Genomic DNA, 19220 nt, shown 5'->3' with positions numbered 1-19220 from the left:
ATCGAGTCCGCTCCGCGCGCCCGCACCAAATCATCGTCTAATTGCACCAACTGTCGCTCCAGCAGAGTCCACACATTCAATCAAGTTTATTACTAATCAATCGGATCGATAGTTTCCACAATGGAGGGCTTTGGTTATTTGAGCACATTAATAAGTCATCAAAATATGCTCACAGAGGCGTTGCGCCACACTCTTAATTGCCCGAACTTCAATCCATATTTACTGCGCCCATTGATCCCCCCCTCTCTTGTAAAACCATAGCGCCGTGGCTCTTTGTGGGGAATGGAATTAAATAAATGAACCGCATCCCATCTGCTGTGTAATAACAATTTGATAAGCTGTGTGGAAAGTGAGAAAGCAGGCAATCGAAACAGGCCAGGGTGTTCTCTCTCATGTGACAATGTGGAAGATGTGCGCAACATGTCCAATTTGTGGCTTCGCAGCTGCGGCGGAGGGGTGGAGGCGCGCGGAGCAATGGCGTCATCTCGTGGCGAAAGTTGCGTCATTGCAACAGAGAGACAGCACTTTGAAAAATGACAGTAGAGGAATTCACCTGCGTGGCATGTCACGATTTGTGCTTTTTCTCAGAGGTAAATCTGAAGCGGAGGACTGCAACTTGGTACATTTACTACTGTGTAGTACTGTGGTAAAATTGGTTGGTACAGTACTGTGCAAAAGTCTTAGGCCACTGATTTGTTGATTTTGCGAAGTTGTAATGAGGATATATATAATTTCTCATTCTCTTTATTTAAATATAAAGAATGCAGAGAACATGTACAATGCATTAAAACACCAAAAAGTCCAAACAAAATGGCTTTTTCACACTGAAATCAATATTTAGTGTAAAACATGGAATCGTGCAACCATAAAAAAAAAAGGTCAACAATCAATAGTGAGCTTTGGACATGTCTTGAATGCAACCTGGTGTAAATAAATCTTATATTTTCTTCCCAAGACAGTTCAAGACATGCAAAGTGGAGAGAAAGATCAAATACTTAAAACTTTAGCCTGTTGGAATATGTGCAGTCCTATGTGTTGTATTTCAGTAAAGAAACTACTGAGAAATAAATATGTATGATCATTATAACCTTGCTAAAAATTGACGGTGGCCTAATAGTATTTTTTAGCACAGTATTTTTTACTTCATAATACTTAAAACTTCCACTTCATCACATGTAAGAAGGAAATTTTACTTTTTACTCCACTACATTTATCTGGCATATATATAAGTTATTTAATTTACAAAACATACAACATACAAAACATAAGATGCATTTAGAAATATACACTATATATGTGTGTGTGTGTGTGTGTGTGTGTGTGTGTGTGTTTTGGGCTATTTTAGTTACTTAAGTCACCATACTATTACCAACAAGCCAGAAACATTGGAGGATGTTACCGAAAAAAAGAAGTAGGGTTACAAAAAATGCATTATTACAGATTAAACTGTACAATATATGAACTAAATGAAGAAGAGCCTCATCTTTACCAACTATAGCAGTAAAATGCTACTTACATATTGCTGCACTGACCTCCGATGTTTGGACCAGGTGAGCATCAAGGATCCTTGCAAGTCGCCAATAAAACAAAGGTGAATTTAGTTTCCTTTGAGGTTAGCCCTATCTCTTCAGAACTTTCCCTCGTCTTCCCTGAAAAACACTGAGGAAGCAAAATGTTGGTTAGAGGGTTACTGCAGTGATTTAACTGCACGTCTATAAAGCCAAGGAACCTTCTATAAAGCTGGAGAACCTGCAAAAGACAGATGAGAAAAACAATGCTCAAAAGCAGCAGAGCAATAGCATGCTACATGCTGGCACACTCCGTTGTTATTAAAATAACTTGATTAACTTTTGGTTTTACAAGGGAGACAAACAACCGTCTCCCAGGAGACAGTCCACAGTTTGTTTGACCCACTTACGCAATGTGGACTTTCTCTCTTTATACTGGCAGTTGCTTGCATTGTCATCAAATGCTGCCACCTGGTGCGCGTCACACCGCCGCTTAAAGGTGCCTCTGTGCGTCTGTATCTGATGTCCAAGTGTCGGTATTTGACAAGTTAGGATTTTGACCAGGTTAAAACAGTTCAAAAATGAAAACAATGTACTTCCAGAAATGATAAAAAATCAAAAAACAACATTCAATCATTCAAAGCATCAACAGGCAGATGCGCCTGCTTCTAAATCATTTAGAAACACTTCAAAAAACATCAAATGGGATCATCTTATGAAGATTTAGGTAAGTTTAAAGCTGTTTCAAAGCTGAGGGTACAGAATACTTAAATGTCCCTTTATCACAGTTTAGTTTGGGCTCTGAGATTTGTGATAAATCTCAGAGCTCCATGGTAGACAGTATCCAGGGCATGTCTGCATTGTGAAGATGCATACATGTATAAAATATTACCACAGTCCGGCACAGTCATAAATTAAGATAACCTTTGACCTTTGAGTTGATTATCCCCCCCACAGCCCCAGTTTGTAACCCAGACTTTCTGCTATACATTTGTAATCTCAAAGCCAAAGAAGAAAACTCTGATGACATCATTATTCTCCTTCAGATCCTTTAAAATTGCACATGTAGTTAATACAAATGTGTTTTTTAAGTCGTTTCTGAGTCAACGTGCATTGAAACAGTGCCCCTTGTTGGCGTCAGCGGCATAAATCCCTGCATCACTCTCTGACATGTCAAAAGAAATGACGCACAGGATGCAATGTGGGAGAGGAAACTCTAAATCTGCAATAATTAAGTGAAAATGTAAATGTTCAAAGATACAATTCCTGAGAAAGCAAATTAAATGTCAAAATGCAGTAAACAAACATGATTGATGGAAGTATATGACTCATACCTGAGCACAAAAAAAAAAAAAAATATCCCGCACACAGAACTCCCCTGTGAGGTTTGAAGCAGTACATTTTTATTTATTAAGTGGTTGGTTTAACATTCTTGTCACATTTGAAAGGCTTCTCTAACTCGTCTCAAGTTCTCTAGAAGGTAAGCTTAATAACATGTTACAGCTGATGAGGAAAGAAAATGACAAAACAACAAAAAAAAGAGTCTCTTGAGGTTTGATTCCCATTCTCATCTCGACACATTCCAACAAAAACCTCCTTCAAAAAGGAATGAAAAAACTAATGGTGGAACAAACTTGCCTCGGTATTAAACAGAGCAGGAACTAGTCGGACATGTTCGAAGCGTATGGTCAACCAACAGTTAAGTACAAGTCAGTAACTATTGTGACTAATATAACTATTATAACTATAACATCCGTGCAGGATGAATCCATATATACATGTTCTCAAGACCTTGTCGTCATAGCGTTTTCACTTGTAAAAATAAAGTTTGGTCTTTCCTTTTTTTCTGGTTTTGTTCCATTTCATGGCTTTCTGTTTGAACATTAAGACATATCTACATTTGGTCTTCCTCAAGCACTTTCCTCCCCACTCGTGCCAGTGTTTCAAAGACTACCTCGGGGGTACCTGTCGTTAAACAAATGCAGCCCCCTCAAGGTTTGAGTACAAAAAAAAAAGTTCACAATTTAAATGAGGCCCGGCATTTTTGTGTGTTAATGGAACGAAAAGTTTAATGTAAACTTTTAAGTTTGGAGATTAGAACTGTTTATTTTACCCGGGCATGTTGCTTTCTCTTTTTTTTTTTTGTTCCCCACTGCAGCTCCCACATTTTGGACCATTATGATCAAGATTAGCACCACAAATTCCCAAACAACTGAGACACGTCAACATATCATCAGCTGTCTGCTTCAATCAAGATGACGGCGGTCAACGATATATATCACTGAACAGAAAATAAAACCTTCCAGTTAATGGTTTCTAACATATTATGGCTGTTACTGTAACACCAATCTGTTCAAAACACACATTACTCCTTGATAATAATCTGCAGTCCCATCTTCCCTGCACACCATGAATGAGATTCTCACACATTAACTCAAGTGATTTACCAAAGGGGGTAATTAAGGTGTTAATTTGATAGGTTGATGTTTCGCCCCACAACATAAGAGTTAGCAGTCAAACTGAGCTGTTATATATATATATATATATTTTAAAAAAATCCATATTTGGAAGAAAATGAATGTGATTTAATCCATTAAGCATTTGTAAAATGTTATACCATCATTGTATCACCTTGTATTGTTTCATATCATCATACTGAGTCCTGTTAGTCAGTGTCACTTTTTTCCCCTAAATGGTCATCTCATTTCCGAACATAACGTCAGTTCACAGACTGATGTCTTGAAGCCTGTTTACACCTGATATTAACGCGCATCTCAGGTGGACAGCGCCAAATACGAGTGCAAATGACCACCAAGACGCACTGTGATGTCGAGGTGGTCGGACGATATATCTTCCGTAGTGTAAACACTACAACATGAATGCAGGACGTAGTAACTTGCTCATTTTACCATGAATTGGACAAAATGTCACAGGACCTTCCATCGGCGACATGTTGAACTGTGCTGTGTGAACATTACTAGTGACGCAACAACAGTCTACAAGTCTTTTTCAATGGAAGCTGGTAACACAAAGCTACAAACTGACGCCCGACACTTGTCGCTGCTGATGGCTGTGACGCACTACAGATCAAAGTTTAACTGGCTTTTGTCAACGCTCCAATGATGCGGTGAAGCACAACCAATCACATTTTTTTTCGTTTCTAGCTGCGGTGCTGTAATTCATCTTAATTAACTCACACTTTTTGCGCCTTGTGGCGCAAATAGGGATATAATCTGACATTGATCAAAAGCACAGAAACTTTTGCGGCCAAATACAAACTGTAGGTGACGTTCAGTTGAGGTGCTTTGTGGCAAGCAGCGGACACGCACAAGCCTATGAGGACAAAACTATGCTAACGAGCGTTTCAGGCACACTTTAACGGCGATTCTGCGATAATGTAGCTGGTCATGCTGTTTCTGTGTTGCTCGTGGTATTAACGCAGCATAATGAGCATGCTAGCAAGACAAAGTAATAAATATGCACAGAGCCCTTGGACCTTCGAATGTAAGTGACTTAGGCAGTAACAAAATCTGAACACAAGTGGCAGCTGGAGACACAAGATAGATACGGGTGTGAGCAGATATGAGTGTGAGCAATGTGTCTTGACGGCCCTCTTGTGAACGAATTACAGAAATGCATGTCAATACCAGGAATAAACAGGCTCTTATTGAGGACTTGTTTCATACAGTCTGACGGTTCTTTCACAGCCAGGCTGTCAATATGTCGTCTATTATATGGAGGTAATACAAGATACGGTCAAAGTAAAGTAAACAAGGATTCCAAATGTTCTTCACATGCAGTCAAATAAAAAAGGGCGAAACAAAATAGCAAGATATGAGAAAACAGTTGACCTCTCAAAACTGATTTTTTTTTTTTAAAAGCACACACAATTTTCAAGGGAAACCTAAAAATATACCTCATACTTTGAGCGTACCCTATAATTAACAAATTCACTCCAGCTGCCATTGTTCCTGACAAAGCAGATAAAACTAAATCAGTTTACGAACGGCTCACATTTGCAACATTTACGTGACAAAATGAAGGTTTTAACTTTCAAGCAGCTATACTTCTGAGGACTTATCGGTGAAAACACTTTGGGTATAGTTTCTCGTTGTAAGGGCCCTGACACACCAAGCAGGTGGTCATTGGTCAATGTCCAGCTCTCAGTGAGCGTCTATCGCTCTAGTTTTTGTGCTGTCTGGCACCGTTGGCACTAGTTGGCTTTTTTTTTTTTTGTATGATTCAGCATGTTGAATTGATGTCAGAGATGGCAGACCCCGTAACTGAGTGAAACCGAAGAGAGGAAAGCAAGCAAAGGGCTAAAGTCAAGAGGCCGTGAGGTCGAAACAAACATATATTATAATGGGTGAGATTATTATACAAGCCATCGAGCTCTTTAGCAGAAACGGTCTGTGACGTTCTTTTATTCGCTGGTGCATTCTTTCAGCATCAGGCTGTTAATGTGCTAACTGGCTAAACAGCTTTTTGTGTTGGTCTTCCTGTTGCCCTTTTTGAAAGACGAATACAGACTACCGTCACCTGCTGCTATCGAGAGTTATTCCCTCTGACAGAAGCGCATTGCATAGGTGCTTTTTGGCTGCTGGCTTAAGTCTGTGTGGTGTGTTCAGGTGTAACTTTCGGGCCGAGACACGGGCAACATGAGGTGATGCAACAGTTCATCGGCACTACTTCTTCGATCCAGGTTTGGTGTGTCTGGGCTTTTACATAGCAGGGCGCAACTGAGCTCCATTTGTCAGTGGGGACATGTCAGGGAAATGAAGGCAAATAGAAAAATGAATTATCTGTTGATCAGTTGTGAAGCTGAGCAAGTGGTCTTGATATATCAAATTGTAAACACCCAAGAAACACTATATAAGGTGTGAAATGTACATAAAAGTGATAAAATGCTGAAAGCCAAGGACCCAAATATGTTTTGTCTATCTGTGTGGGACTGCAAGGGTCTCCAAAAAAAAAAAAAAAAGGGAAAAAAAGTAGTTTCCAGTCTATTTTCTGTGGATCCAGTTCTGATTCCATTCGTCTTTCTCACACACTCTCACTCACACACACTTTCGCAATCTACCGTCATCCTTTGTAAAGCAGTACCAATCTTCCATCTGTATATGGATCTATATTTACATACTGCTGTAGGTAAATACAGATGTATACAGTTGGGAGAGAATCTTCTGTTCGCTACGGTCTCTCCGTGGATAGCAGCGCCACCGTCCAGTCAGCCGGCTTCATAATGAAACTATACAAATCAACAAAGTCAGATTCCAACAATACGTATTTGGTTCTTAAGCAAAAAGGTGGAAATCCTTTGTACTCCACTCCTCTATCGTGCTCCATTGTTCCTTTTTTATTTGTTTGTTTCCTTCATCTATGCTCCTTCGGTTCATCCATTATTTTCCCAATTGAACGTTTTTGAGTCGCTTCTTCATTGTTAGAGGCTCGCTCGTCCATTATCCCCAGCGGACCAGACTGTGAGCAGAGAGAGAGAAGAAGAAGGAGAAGAAGAAGAAGAAGAAGAAAGAGGAAAACAAAAGGAAGAAGAGAATAGAGAAAAGGGGGAAAGATCAGGAAAGACAAGAAGGATCCAAAAAAAAAAGAGTGACAGTTAGACAAAGGGGAAGATTTCTAATGAAAGGATTGATACAAGGAGAAATCAAGCGGGAGGGAGAATGCAGGAAACAGCTGGTAAACGCGCTCAGTGGTCAATTAGAGCCTGCAGAATGATCGTGGCGTCTTATCGTTGCCCTGGGGAACGGTCCTCTACACAAACATAAACACACACCTCTCTCGCTGCAAAGGAAACTCATGTAGCACAAGCAAACTCACACACACAGACATTCACCAAGTTGCTCGTGTACACACATACACACACACACACACACACACACACACACACACACACACACACACACACACACAGCATCTGTGGTTTCTGAATACAGTGCGGCAGCGGCGGCAACAGAGAAAGAAAAGAAGAAGGGAAGAAATCCAGAGAAAAAATAAATGAGACGAGGACAGGTACACAGCGATGAAGTGCAGAGTCCTTGTACAGCAGGTAAACCCTCTTGTGTTCTTACAGTGTGTGTGTGTGTTTCACCAGACCAGGGATTTGGAGCGGGTGCTGACTCCTTTCCTCCTGCTGGCTGCTGCCGTCGCCGCGTTGCGATGACTTCGTTTGTGAGACTCCAGGTACAGCTGAGGAAACAATTTAAAGAAAAGCTCATTCGCTTTCAATAGATCCATACACAGTTCACAGATACATGGAGTTAAACTATCTGGTTAGACATCTTTAATATAACAATGGGCAGAGCGCAGATTAAGCAAAGACCTCGTTCTTCTCAGGGGTAAAAACAGGATGTCATTATTCAGCTGATGCATTTTGATACATGATCTACAGATTACTTTGTGTTATTTTTGCCCTAAACATCATCAAAACATACAAAATTAAGTGAAAAATGGCCCTCCAAATTCCCCAGGTGTCTATAATGTCTCGTTGTTCTCCTAATGTTCTCCTCTTACCTGAGCTGCTATTTATCAGTCTAGACTGCTTCGGTGTGAGTTGCAGAGTGTTGGAGATATCGGCTGTAGAGATGTCTGCCTTCTCTCCAATATAATGGAAATAGACGGCACTCCGCTTGTGGTGCTCAAACCGGCAAAAAAATACATTTGACAAACTCTACAGCAATGTCTCTTTCCAGAAATCATGACCTTTTTACTGGAGATAATCCACACACCTTGTTGTGAACAGTTTCATGTAGGAACTATTTTTAATACTTTCTACTGAACTACATCCGGCAACTGTATCACTGCACATAAGGAAGTGTTCATGGACTGTCCCTTGAAAAAAATAAAAATAAAATAAAAAAAAATCAATACACTGATATCAATTAAATATTAGGTCATAGACACCATTGCTCTTCATCTTAAGTCTTCATGATGGCACAACCTGATCATCTTATCCACCACAGGGTACGCCCTAACAGTGCAACCTCAGACTGGAGTTGATACAGCGCATAAGTTTCACTGTAGAACTTTGTTAGTTCCTACAACAATGTCTGTGGATTAAAATGTATTTTTGGTGTTTTGAGCCCCACAAGCTGAGTGCCATCCAGTTCCATTATATTGGAGAGAGGGCAGACATCTCGACAGCTGATATCTCCAACACTCTGCAACTCACCCAAACAATCTAGATTGAAAAACGCACTACTGGATATGTATATCTGACTTTGGGGAGAACATTCCCTTTAAGTTTAGTAAAGTGTGTTGTTATTGAGTGGAGATTTATGTCAGTAATTGAAAATCCAATACCTTCTTGGCAAAGGCCCGTCCACACTGGTCGCAGGCGTGGAGAGAGAAATTCTTGGTCACTCTGACTTCAGTGGAGGACGAGGATGTGCCGCTGCTCTCTGACTGGCCGTCGTGCCGGCGGGTGTGTGGAGTTTGATTGCCGGACGAGCTGGTGCTGGAGGAGGAGTTGCGTTGATGTGTGTGTTTTTCACTGCGGCGGGTCAGCGGGGGGCTGATGGGACGAGGCTGGAGGGTCTGCTGTCTCTCCTGCTTTCTGGTGACAGGAGGGGACGGGGTGAAGGCGGGAGACGAGAGGTCCTGCTGTTTCCTCGTGACGGGGGCAGGAGGCGGGGCGGAGGAAGAGGAGATGGAGGTAGCTGATGAGGTGGTTGGGGCAGGTGTGGAGCACTCTTGCTTGCGAGTGACAGGAGGTGAGGGAGAGGAGGAGGACGACGACGAAGAAGCGTGACGTCCGTTCACTTCCTCTTTGGCGCTGCTGCTTGTCCTCTTGTTTGGGGTCGTACTATTGAGTACGACCTCGGCGAGCCTCTTCACTGCCCTGCTCTCCAGTTTGGGCATGATCTTGGCGAGGTATGCAGATGACTTCTTGTGCACCACAGTCACGTGACGCAGGACGTCACGTTTGCGGCGTGACTCGTAGCGGCAGAGAGGGCAGCGATAGAACTTAATAAAGATGTCGTTGCCATCCGTGTGCAGCTCGATGTGCTTTGTTAAATTCTGACGTGAGCTGAACTGTCGTTTGCACAGTTTGCAGAAGAGTTGCTTGAAGTCAAAACCCACTGACAGTTTGGTCATTTTGGCAGGCAGGCCGCCGCTGCACATGTTGCCACCACGCGAGGATGATGAAGATAAGGGCGGCGCCATCTTTGGGCTCGATGGTGCCTCCTCCTCCTTCACCTTCATTGTGTTGTGTGCCACAGGAACACCTTTAGCTGTCCCAGTGCTGTCGCTAGGAGATGGAGCCGGACTGCTGTCAATGTCCTCCTCCTCCTCCTCCTCCTCGTCACCATCTTCCTCTTCTTCTGAAGGTTCTACTGCTTCCTCTTTTACTCGGATGTTGTTGCTTGGGCCTACATTCGTGCTGCTACTGTTAGGAGTGGCTGCTGGAGTAGAGGAGGCTGAAGTGGTGGAGGGCCTGTTACTTTTGATGCTGTATATTTTGTGGACAATACGCATGTGTCTCTTCAACATGAGCTGAAATGCACAGGAAAAAAAAATGAGGATCAATTGATACAGAAGAAGAGGATACACTAAAATATTTTTCTCAGTGTTTTCAATCTGTTGTTATATCATAAACACACAGGCCTGAGATACACACACATGCACAAACAGAACTTGCAGTAAATGGAGAGATGTCAGAGTGAGAAGGCTGCTCATGGACAGGCGCCCTGAGCACATTTTCCTCCTTTAAAGTAAACATGATTATTCATACCAATTTATAGAAATAGTCGACTACCATTTACTGTGGTAATACAGTGACTATGTAGAAGAACCTCATACAACTCATTTTAAAAAAAAAATCTGAACTATTCCTGTGAGGTAATAAAATATCACCCACAAGACCAAGTTGAATGTACATCATGCTGCCTGAGACTTTTAAGACACCAAAAGGTATGGAAGTTTGAAGCAGCCAGCAGGACAACAAACAAACCTGAGAGCTGTAGTTCCTCTTGCAGTGCGTGCAGCGACATGAGGCCGGGGCCGTCTGTGGAGAGGCTGATGCCTGACTCTGAGGTTTGGGCTGGTTTTGGTTTGAGGCAGTCGTTTTAGAGTTGACAGGGGTGGACTTGGAGTTGTGGCTGCGCGTTGGAGAGGCGCTGTTGCTCTTCTTGGGGGGCGTGACCTCCAGAGAGAAGGGCTGGCCAGGCCGCGAGGCGATGCTTGGTGTGATGGTGTCCCTCCGTAGACCGCGGTGCACTTCATCAAAATGACGGCGTACGTTGGCTTTGGTCGCGAAGGTTTTGAGGCACACTGGGCAGGATTTTCCAGTAGGTGTGCTGAGAGTCCTCGGCCGACCTCCATCAACAACAAAAGGGATTATTATTTCATATGTAAACTGTGAGAGGCTAAAACTGACATGATATCTATAGCAAATAAATACAAAATACATATTTTTTATATATTACTGACAGAAATGAACATTAAATCGAGAATGAAGACTGACTGAAGGCTGTATGTCATAAAAAATCTACACCATAACTTTTCAGCAAAAGCAAACCATCAAAACCATCAATATGACCATACGTTTTGTATTAAAATGTTAGAATGAGTTTAATACCTCCTTGTTATGGACCTATGGTGTGTTTTTTGTTCATATTTTATGACTTTTAAATATGCTTTTATGCTGGTTGTTTTTATCTGTTTTTTGTGCTAATGCTCTCACCCTGTAACACTTTGAGATTTGTTCCAAATGTTAAGTGCATTAAATAAAATCTATTATTATTATTGTTGTTCTTCCTCTTATTATTATTATTATTAATCAATATTTAAACATACAGACTATTAATTCTAAATCATCAAATTCAATCTTTTTTGTAGTATTTAATTGTAATTTGTATAAACTCTTACCTTTCACCATAGAGAGCAGGCTTGTGGGAACTGTGCGTGTCTCTGTGAACTTTCGGAGCTCTTCCAGTTTGGTCTGGTGCATTTTGCGGCAGTGACGTCTGATGCTGCGGCGCGAATTAAAGTCCTGACCACACAGACAACAGGATATTGTCACATCTTCAACCTGTTTGGGAGGGAGTGAGCAAAGAGAGATAATGGCTAACTACGGTGAGCAAGGTTTGTGGAAAATTAGATCACCATTTAGTATGTGAGAATACATGTTCACGACTATCACTGCGCCCGACTTTACTTTGATACTTTTGCTTCTTGATGTTTCCAGTCACCTACCCCACTAGTGGAGCCCTCATCTTCATGCTGTGGCTTCTCCTCTTTAGTCTCCTCTTCAGCCTCCCACCTCCTCTGTCCCTGATTGTGTCCCGGGCTGCCGTGGCTCTCCGACGCTCCTGCCTGGCTCTGCTGGTTGCTGTCCACACCCTCCACTTGTTCACCTTCCCATGCTACCGGACTCTCTCTGGCACTATGAGGGACAAAGAGACAAACAGTAAAAAATGGGGAAATGCTGGAAGTAGTTTAAAATCCCACTCACATGATGAGGCTATTGCACAAACTGGATTTGTCTAGATAATGCACATCATGTTTCTCTGTGAACAACAAACCAAGTAACCAATTTTAAAAGTACCAGCACATTTTAATCCATCAGTGTATACCACCTACCTCGGTGTGTGCGATGGATATCTAGCCAGCTCCTCTTCTGTGGTGAGGTACTGGAACACGGCCTTGGTAGTGGTCTGAATGGGCTCCAGTCGGACCACGTAGTCTGGGACTCTGGGATATATGGCGTCCAGTAAATCCTTAATGGCAACGCTTTGTCTGTCATCACCCGACGAACCTGGAAAAGAACAATACAAAATATAATTCATTTAAAACTAGAAGGGCACTCAAAAAGTGCAGACATCTCCCAAGGCCATACATCTTATTTTGCAATATCAACAAAAGTGAAAAATAATCAGTGTATCCACCCCATGATTTGCATCTGTTCCAGAACTGAATTGGTTCTTCCTTAGCACTGGCTACATATGATTTTGCTAATGTTATCAACATAAGCTAATGTGTTTTTGCTGTTGAAATATATGAACTTCTTGGTTAATGGCTGCACAACACGGAGAGCAGAGTGTACTCTGGGCACAGACGGAGCAGCGGAACATCAGGCACAGTGATAGTGACACATAAGTGTTCATTGTGGTGGGTCCAAACGTCTGCAGCAGCAGCTCTTCTCAACCATTGATCTGATCAGCTGACTGGATCAAAAGAACAATCATCCATCACGCGACTCAAACTCCTCAAACTGCTGCTGAGGGAAAAAAAGAACTCATGACAAGCTCCGTTTGCTAGACACGGGACACAAAATGATAAAAAAAAACACACATACACAAACAGAAAAATAGGACGAGACTTTCTAAAAATCAGTCTAGAAATGCCAAATAACTGATTTGCCTTGGCAGTCTTAACAAGGCCTTAATTTTGATATTAGATAGAAGTAGATAATGAACCTATCCTTATCCTGTTCATAAAATGTATGAAAATTAATTTAGCCATGAAGTCATCACCTTAAAACCCTGACCAGCCAAAGGATGCACAGCCTATCTGTATCTGTTTTCTCACAATGTCTTTGAGCTCAACACTGAACCCCAGCCTCCTTGTGGCAAATTCTGCATTAGATAAAAGTCCCAAAAATGCAAAAAGACAACATGATTCCTCAGAGGCTGGTCACTCTCCTCTCCTGAATTCTCTTTTGTGTTACTGAGCTCTTTCAAAATGCCCACAGAAAAGGCACAATGTGGATGGGTTTGTGTGACTGCATTTGGAGAAGATGAGGGTCTCTGGCTACAAAACATCTTCTGTTTATGCAGTTTTGGTTCGGCACATACTCTTATCCGCACAGCGCTTTCTTTTAGAGTGAGAACAATTATTTTGCCTCTCTAAAGCCTCCTTTATGAGGATATTCCTCTTCGGGTAAATGTGTTAGTTTATGTCTTTACAGCAGGAGATAAAGGGAGGATAGAAAGAGAGGAATTGAATTTTGGGCACTCTAAAAATGGGTCACAAATCATCACTGGAGACTGTATAGGTTCAGTGTCAGGGCTAGGTGGTGAAAAATGGAGTGTTTCAAGGAAAAAAACCTTTTGTTTATGCGAAACCACACAATTAATGCTCTTCGTCTCAATGGTGACAAACACACACCAATTAAGTCATTTATCAAAATAACAATACAATACACTTTCAGCCACTAGTAATGGACTCTTGATTGAGAAAAATTAAGCCAAAGAACAACTTAATTAAGACCACCAGCGAAAGGAAAGATGTGACGAAACAAAGCTCTTTTTACAACAACAATCATTACAGTGGATAAAACTGAGCAAAAGATAATTGACCGTTTGTGTTCAGATTGATTTCTCTTTTAGGAGGAGAGGAGAGCTGAATCAGAACAGAGATGAAGGCTTCATGCTTTGCCTGAGTCTCCCACCACTTCTAAGCAGCAAAGAATAGAGACGTGGACACATGCTGTGGCTAATGAGAAGTAGATAAAACACAAATGCTGCCGGATCAAAGTCAATATCCTTACCGATATGAGAGCAGAGCAGAGGAGAAACTGCACTTTGAGCGAGGGAAATGATTGATGGATTGAATGTGTTACTATGTGCATGTGAGTTTGTGTGCAAAGGAATGAAAAGGCGCCGTGTACAGACAGAGGAGATAAGAGGGGAATAATGAGTAGGAGACAGATGGCGTGAAAGAGGGAGAAGAAACCTTGGAGTGACAGAATATAAGAGTGGAGAAGCCTTAGGAGACGTTTAAGTAATCAACGAGTCTGTGCATGGTTTTGTATGTGTGGTGAGTAAACTGGGCGTGTATGGGTGACGAGTTCAAGTCAGTTTGATTTCCCCCTTTGTTCAAGGAGTCCCCGTTTGTCTGTGTGATCTGTACACGTTTGCATTTGTATGTTCTAAGCACGCACAAAACTTCTGGGCTCGGCTCTTAGAGATTTTACCTGTTCTGCTCATCGATTTTGCTTTTGAGTTCATGGTGGTTTTACCTTTGCTGTTTCGTTGGTGCTTTGAATTTTAAGAGCTACGTTTGTCAACGAGTATGTATTCTAGTCGAGTGTATGTGAGTGTGTCTGCATCCTAATGTGTCGTGTCACTAACCGTTGGGCTCCGGCAGCCGTGATAGGCAGTAGTACTCTTTGTGTGTGATGAGGTTGGGCAGTCCTCTGAACAGACTGCGACACAGTTTACACTCAAAGATGGTGTCCACCTCCCTCAGCAGCATGTGCTTCAGCTGGCTCGTGCCTGCGAGTCAAAGAACAACAGTGAGGATTACTTACAGTGATAACAGGGAGAAGTGTAAGACACATACCATGTGCACATGGCCACCTGAGCAATCAGTCAAGTGCAATGCATCCTCATTATCTGATTGGATATGGCTTTTCTACACCGCTTTTTTCTGGTCTCCCCATCAGGTGATCATATATAAGAAGCCCATATCAATGATAATTTTATCATTTTTAGCAACTGACAAGTCAAGTCAAACTTAAATGTTTATGCCGATATCCGATGTGCCAATAACTTATTTGGCCAATAACCGTTACCAATATCAATACACCCACTTTTCTCACCCCTAATTTATTTTAGTCTCTTCTGTAGTGGAATTATCATCATATTATGCATACTCTTCTCGTGATGGCCCACCAGCAATGGAGACATAAAATACAATGTTTTTCAGTGTATAATAATTATTATTAATTATATAATAATTATATAATTATTATAATAATAATATTCATTGTGCACAATAAAATAATAAAATTCAACGTTCTTGTGTAATATGACAATCAAAAAATTATTGGTTTTTAAATTCGATATTTCATTTTAAAGCCAGTATCTGTTGATACCGATGACGGGCTGATATCATTGTGCATCCCTTGTCGGAACGGTGTTATTCGCGGTAATCCCAAAATGAGTGGCTCCACTAGCTACCCTGCTCCTACCAGACCTAAGTGGTGCGCAGAACAGAAAACTGAAATCACTAAATAGTACAATAATCTGGTTGCCATGATTATGAATAATGTCCAACTATAAACTAGACTTCCCTTCTCTGTTTGAGAAACAACATTTACCAAAAACAGGAAGGGACTGTCTGAAGTTGAGCTTAAAATGGAGAAAAGACGCTGATGAATTCCAGTCTGAACAAAAACCTGTGAGGTAAATAAGCCTTATCCCAATAAAGATCTCACTGGCATTTTAAAGGACTCCGATGATGATTGCCTTTGCATTAAGTGCTATTTTGCGACACAGCTGTCATCACCTCCACTTTATCTGCCATCGTCGTCATCAGCATGCTGACTCATTTTAATTCAGTTTGTCCACATGGAAGTGTTCAGTGCTTTGTTGGATCTCTGACTCATACGTGTGTCCTCTGTACAGCTGCGTGCGTTGCATGCTTTGCTGGACATTTCACACATCTGTGCAGACACATTTCATTCAAAATCACTGACTTAAAACTGTCAGGCTGACTCACACATTGTAACTAGCTGTCACACACATGTATACAAAACACTCTCTGTGGTGTCTTTTCATGTGTCTCTTTTACTCTGTCAGTACTGTGTATCTTTGGTTGTTGCACAGCACTCAATATGGCTTTCTTACAATATGAGCACACAAAAAGAAAAAAAGTAACAGCTTTGAAAAATGCGATTTTCTGCTTTCATGGTTCAATAGGTCTTGTATAACACAAGATCTGGGCGTGTTAAGCCTCTGTTAATGCAAAAGAGGTATTTCCTGCTACACTGTTAAGTTAAATGCTCTCCAGCAATGAACCAAAGAGACAGATAAGACCTTTTTACACAAAGATCGCGCTACAGGGCTGCTATGAAGTACTTTATGCCTCCTTTGCATTTTTACGCAGAACCAAACAATGCCAGCATCATGCTGCTCCAATGTGTGATTTTAGACAGCATGCTGGCATTGCAGAATCAAGAGAGGCATGACAGGGGATGCCTGGTAGCTCAGTGGGTAGAGATGGCGCTGCATGTACACAAGCAATGTCCTTGTTGCAGCGCCCATGCTAGCTAAAAGGCGAGACAACTCTGCTCCCCCCATTACATGAGCACACCTTTTATGCAGAATGGCGAGGCGGCATAATGGCACAATAATCCTGACTTGAACAGGTAGTGAATTGTCCTTTTCATTGTAAGTCGGCGCATGTGTTGTCAGTGATGGACTGCTGTTGACAGACTACTTATATTATTTTCTAATAAAAATGGTTCTAAATCAAATGCATTATTGTACATTTTTCTTTTTTTTTCATCTTCTTGGGTGGATTAGTTTTAAATATTGCGAGGCATAAAGAAACAGAGCATGTCATTACTCTTGTCTGGAAATACATGCGCCGTGCCTGCATTATAAACAATAACTAATAGAAAAAAATGAATAGATAATCAGAAAACACAAAGACACAAACCTGAACGAAAGCATTCAATTATCTGCTGAATCCCAGACTTGGAGGTCTGCAGAGGCTGCTGGAGCAGAGGAGGATCTCCGGGCTCCACGCACAGACCTTGAGAGCATGAAAGAGAGAGAGATTGCATTTTATCAAAACCAGCATATAATTACATCAAAATGTGACAGTCTCTGAGATATATGTCGACACCTGGGAATACTCGGGACCCGGTAAGGCAAAGTATATTGTGGTGTGCTTAAAAGGACAGGCACAATCAGAGGCACACAAAGAGGTCTGTATCAGACTGTGATTCACTCTGACCTCATTACCTTCATGCTAACACACACACACACACACACACACACACACACACACACACACACACACACACACACACACACAGGATGACTATGAGAAAGCAGGTCATCTGTCATTCCTTATGATTTAAGTTCATCATTAAACACATCCCTTGGTTTTATCAAAGACGTTATCAGAAGGGAAGTGCACGGTAAGCAGACGTTAAATGATTAATGAAAAACATTTCTTCCAAATTCAATCTCCGTGTGATGTTTGTTCAGAGGACAACAGCTCAAGTGAGACTGTTGGCAAACATGCAGTGGGGAGGAAGGGGGGGGCAGAGTCATGCTGATGACAAAATTTTTTGTGCTTCGTCCAACAGCGTTTCAGAGCCAGCGCAGCATCTGATACTTCAGCTTGAGTGTCACACAGTGCCACTTTATCTGGCAAAACATGACGTGTGTCCAGGAGGAAACGTATTGATGTGTATTGGAAAACGTTTTGCTTCTGCTCAACCTCAATCACTGTGGAGTGCAGGGTCGGCTGGAAAACAGCAACCATGTTGTTTCGTTTGAATTACTGATCTGCTAATAAGGTGTAAAAGCAGTGAAGAAATCAGCCTTCACCTTCAACATTTCTGGTATCTTGAAAGCTCTGTTGATCCAAGAATTTTAAAATACCCCAATATCCCACAGGTTATATTTATAATATTCAATTCTAATCCTGTTCTGATTATATTCATTTTTAAAATACTATATTTTTTCAAAAAAGGCTTGGGTGGTATCACAGTCCGACAGTTTACCAGGTTATTTGGAAATCTGACAGCATGAACACTGTCCAAAATACATGCAAGCTCTTCTTTCTATTAAACTAACTGTTTTTCGTGCACAGCATGCACCGCCAGAGGTGAGTCTCTGGTCTCTGCTGATGAACAGGCAGCTGAGCTAGCAGACACTGCAACACTGAGTGGTTGTAGGTGGGAATAACATAACAGGACTGAAAACAGCTGCTACAGCACAGTTAGAAAACCCAGAGAAAAACAGTATATTTTAATTTTTAACTCAGTGAATTAAGGGTTTGATTCAACCAAACCAGAGCTGGTGATTGTTGGAGCAGTGGACTAACTAACCTAATGACTTAAAAGAAAAACCAAGATGGTTTTGGTGAGTTTTATTTTGTTTTTGCCCACAGAGAAACTGTCATGTACCATATAACTAGCTAAAAGTACAGGAACGTGTGAAGGATAAAAAGAAAACGACTGATAGAGGTACTGACTAGGAACCAAACTGATAAGGACTATCAATAAGAGTAGTAGCATTGATGAAATCCTAACGATACCCATCCCTGATGTACTGTGTGTGCTATATATGCAATTTAGAACTGAGATTTAATTCATAATCTGTGTGACGTCTATTTTCTAAACAAAACAGGTCGGCTTGCCTTCTGCCAGATCGTAAATCCTCACTAAAACACTGCAGAGAACAAATCATTCTGCTTTTCAAAAAAAAAAAAAAATTAAAAATCCAAAACAAATTTCTGTCTAAATCAGAAAAACACTAAAAAGAATTTAACAAATGCCCCTTTAGGGAGTTATTTTAATCTTATTGATCGGAGTGCTAAATTATTTTTCTTTTGTATTAAACATTAAAAATAAAAAAGCAGGACTGGGGCTATGGTTCCTAAATTATTAATGCAAGCCGACTGTGGCTGACCCACTGGGGGGCTACTACAAAGATGGATTGTGGGGAGGTAAAGTGCCCTCATTCTACTGGTTTTCATGCATATTTTCAGATTTTAGATCAATGCTATGTTAACTTTCCATGGCAGTTGGCACACAAACAGAACAGGGTAAACAGCCACAAGAGCAGACCAATTACACTCACAAACACCACCACAGACCCTGTAATCATGTCAAACACTTTCTAATTTCTCGCATTGTATCGCTGTGAAAGAAGGTGACTGGGAGAACATGATTTTAGCTGCATCAAAAAGAGCATTTTGCAATGGCGACGACAGGGACAAAGCTCCAAA

At 41.4% G+C, this 19220-nt stretch overlaps 1 protein-coding gene across 5 annotated transcripts in view; it reads right to left on the bottom strand.

Annotated features, from left to right (window-relative positions):
- Positions 1 to 2889: 2889 nt before the first annotated feature.
- The window catches only part of znf800b (zinc finger protein 800b), a 41355-nt gene continuing 25024 nt past the window's right edge, over positions 2890 to 19220 (bottom strand). For 4 of the 5 annotated variants that reach the window (XM_088072766.1, XM_088072763.1, XM_088072764.1 and 1 more), the window contains 9 exons: positions 16914 to 17009; positions 14600 to 14743; positions 12108 to 12282; positions 11721 to 11910; positions 11394 to 11556; positions 10477 to 10841; positions 8826 to 10019; positions 7620 to 7712; positions 2890 to 6986 (listed from right to left, as the gene is read on the bottom strand). In XM_088072766.1, coding sequence (XP_087928892.1) covers positions 6882 to 6986; positions 7620 to 7712; positions 8826 to 10019; positions 10477 to 10841; positions 11394 to 11556; positions 11721 to 11910; positions 12108 to 12282; positions 14600 to 14743; positions 16914 to 17009 — 2525 coding nt within the window. In that variant the 3' untranslated portion in view covers positions 2890 to 6881. Of the gene's footprint in view, positions 6987 to 7594; positions 7713 to 8825; positions 10020 to 10476; positions 10842 to 11393; positions 11557 to 11720; positions 11911 to 12107; positions 12283 to 14599; positions 14744 to 16913; positions 17010 to 19220 lie in introns of all 5 variants that reach the window. The other variant, XM_088072767.1, reaches the window with a different exon arrangement.

The sequence above is a fragment of the Plectropomus leopardus genome, chromosome 22, assembly GCF_026936395.1.
Source record: "Plectropomus leopardus strain MGB_pleo_1.0 chromosome 22, ASM2693639v1, whole genome shotgun sequence".
NCBI lineage: Eukaryota > Metazoa > Chordata > Actinopteri > Perciformes > Serranidae > Plectropomus > Plectropomus leopardus.
This window is presented reverse-complemented; position numbering and strand designations above follow the sequence as displayed.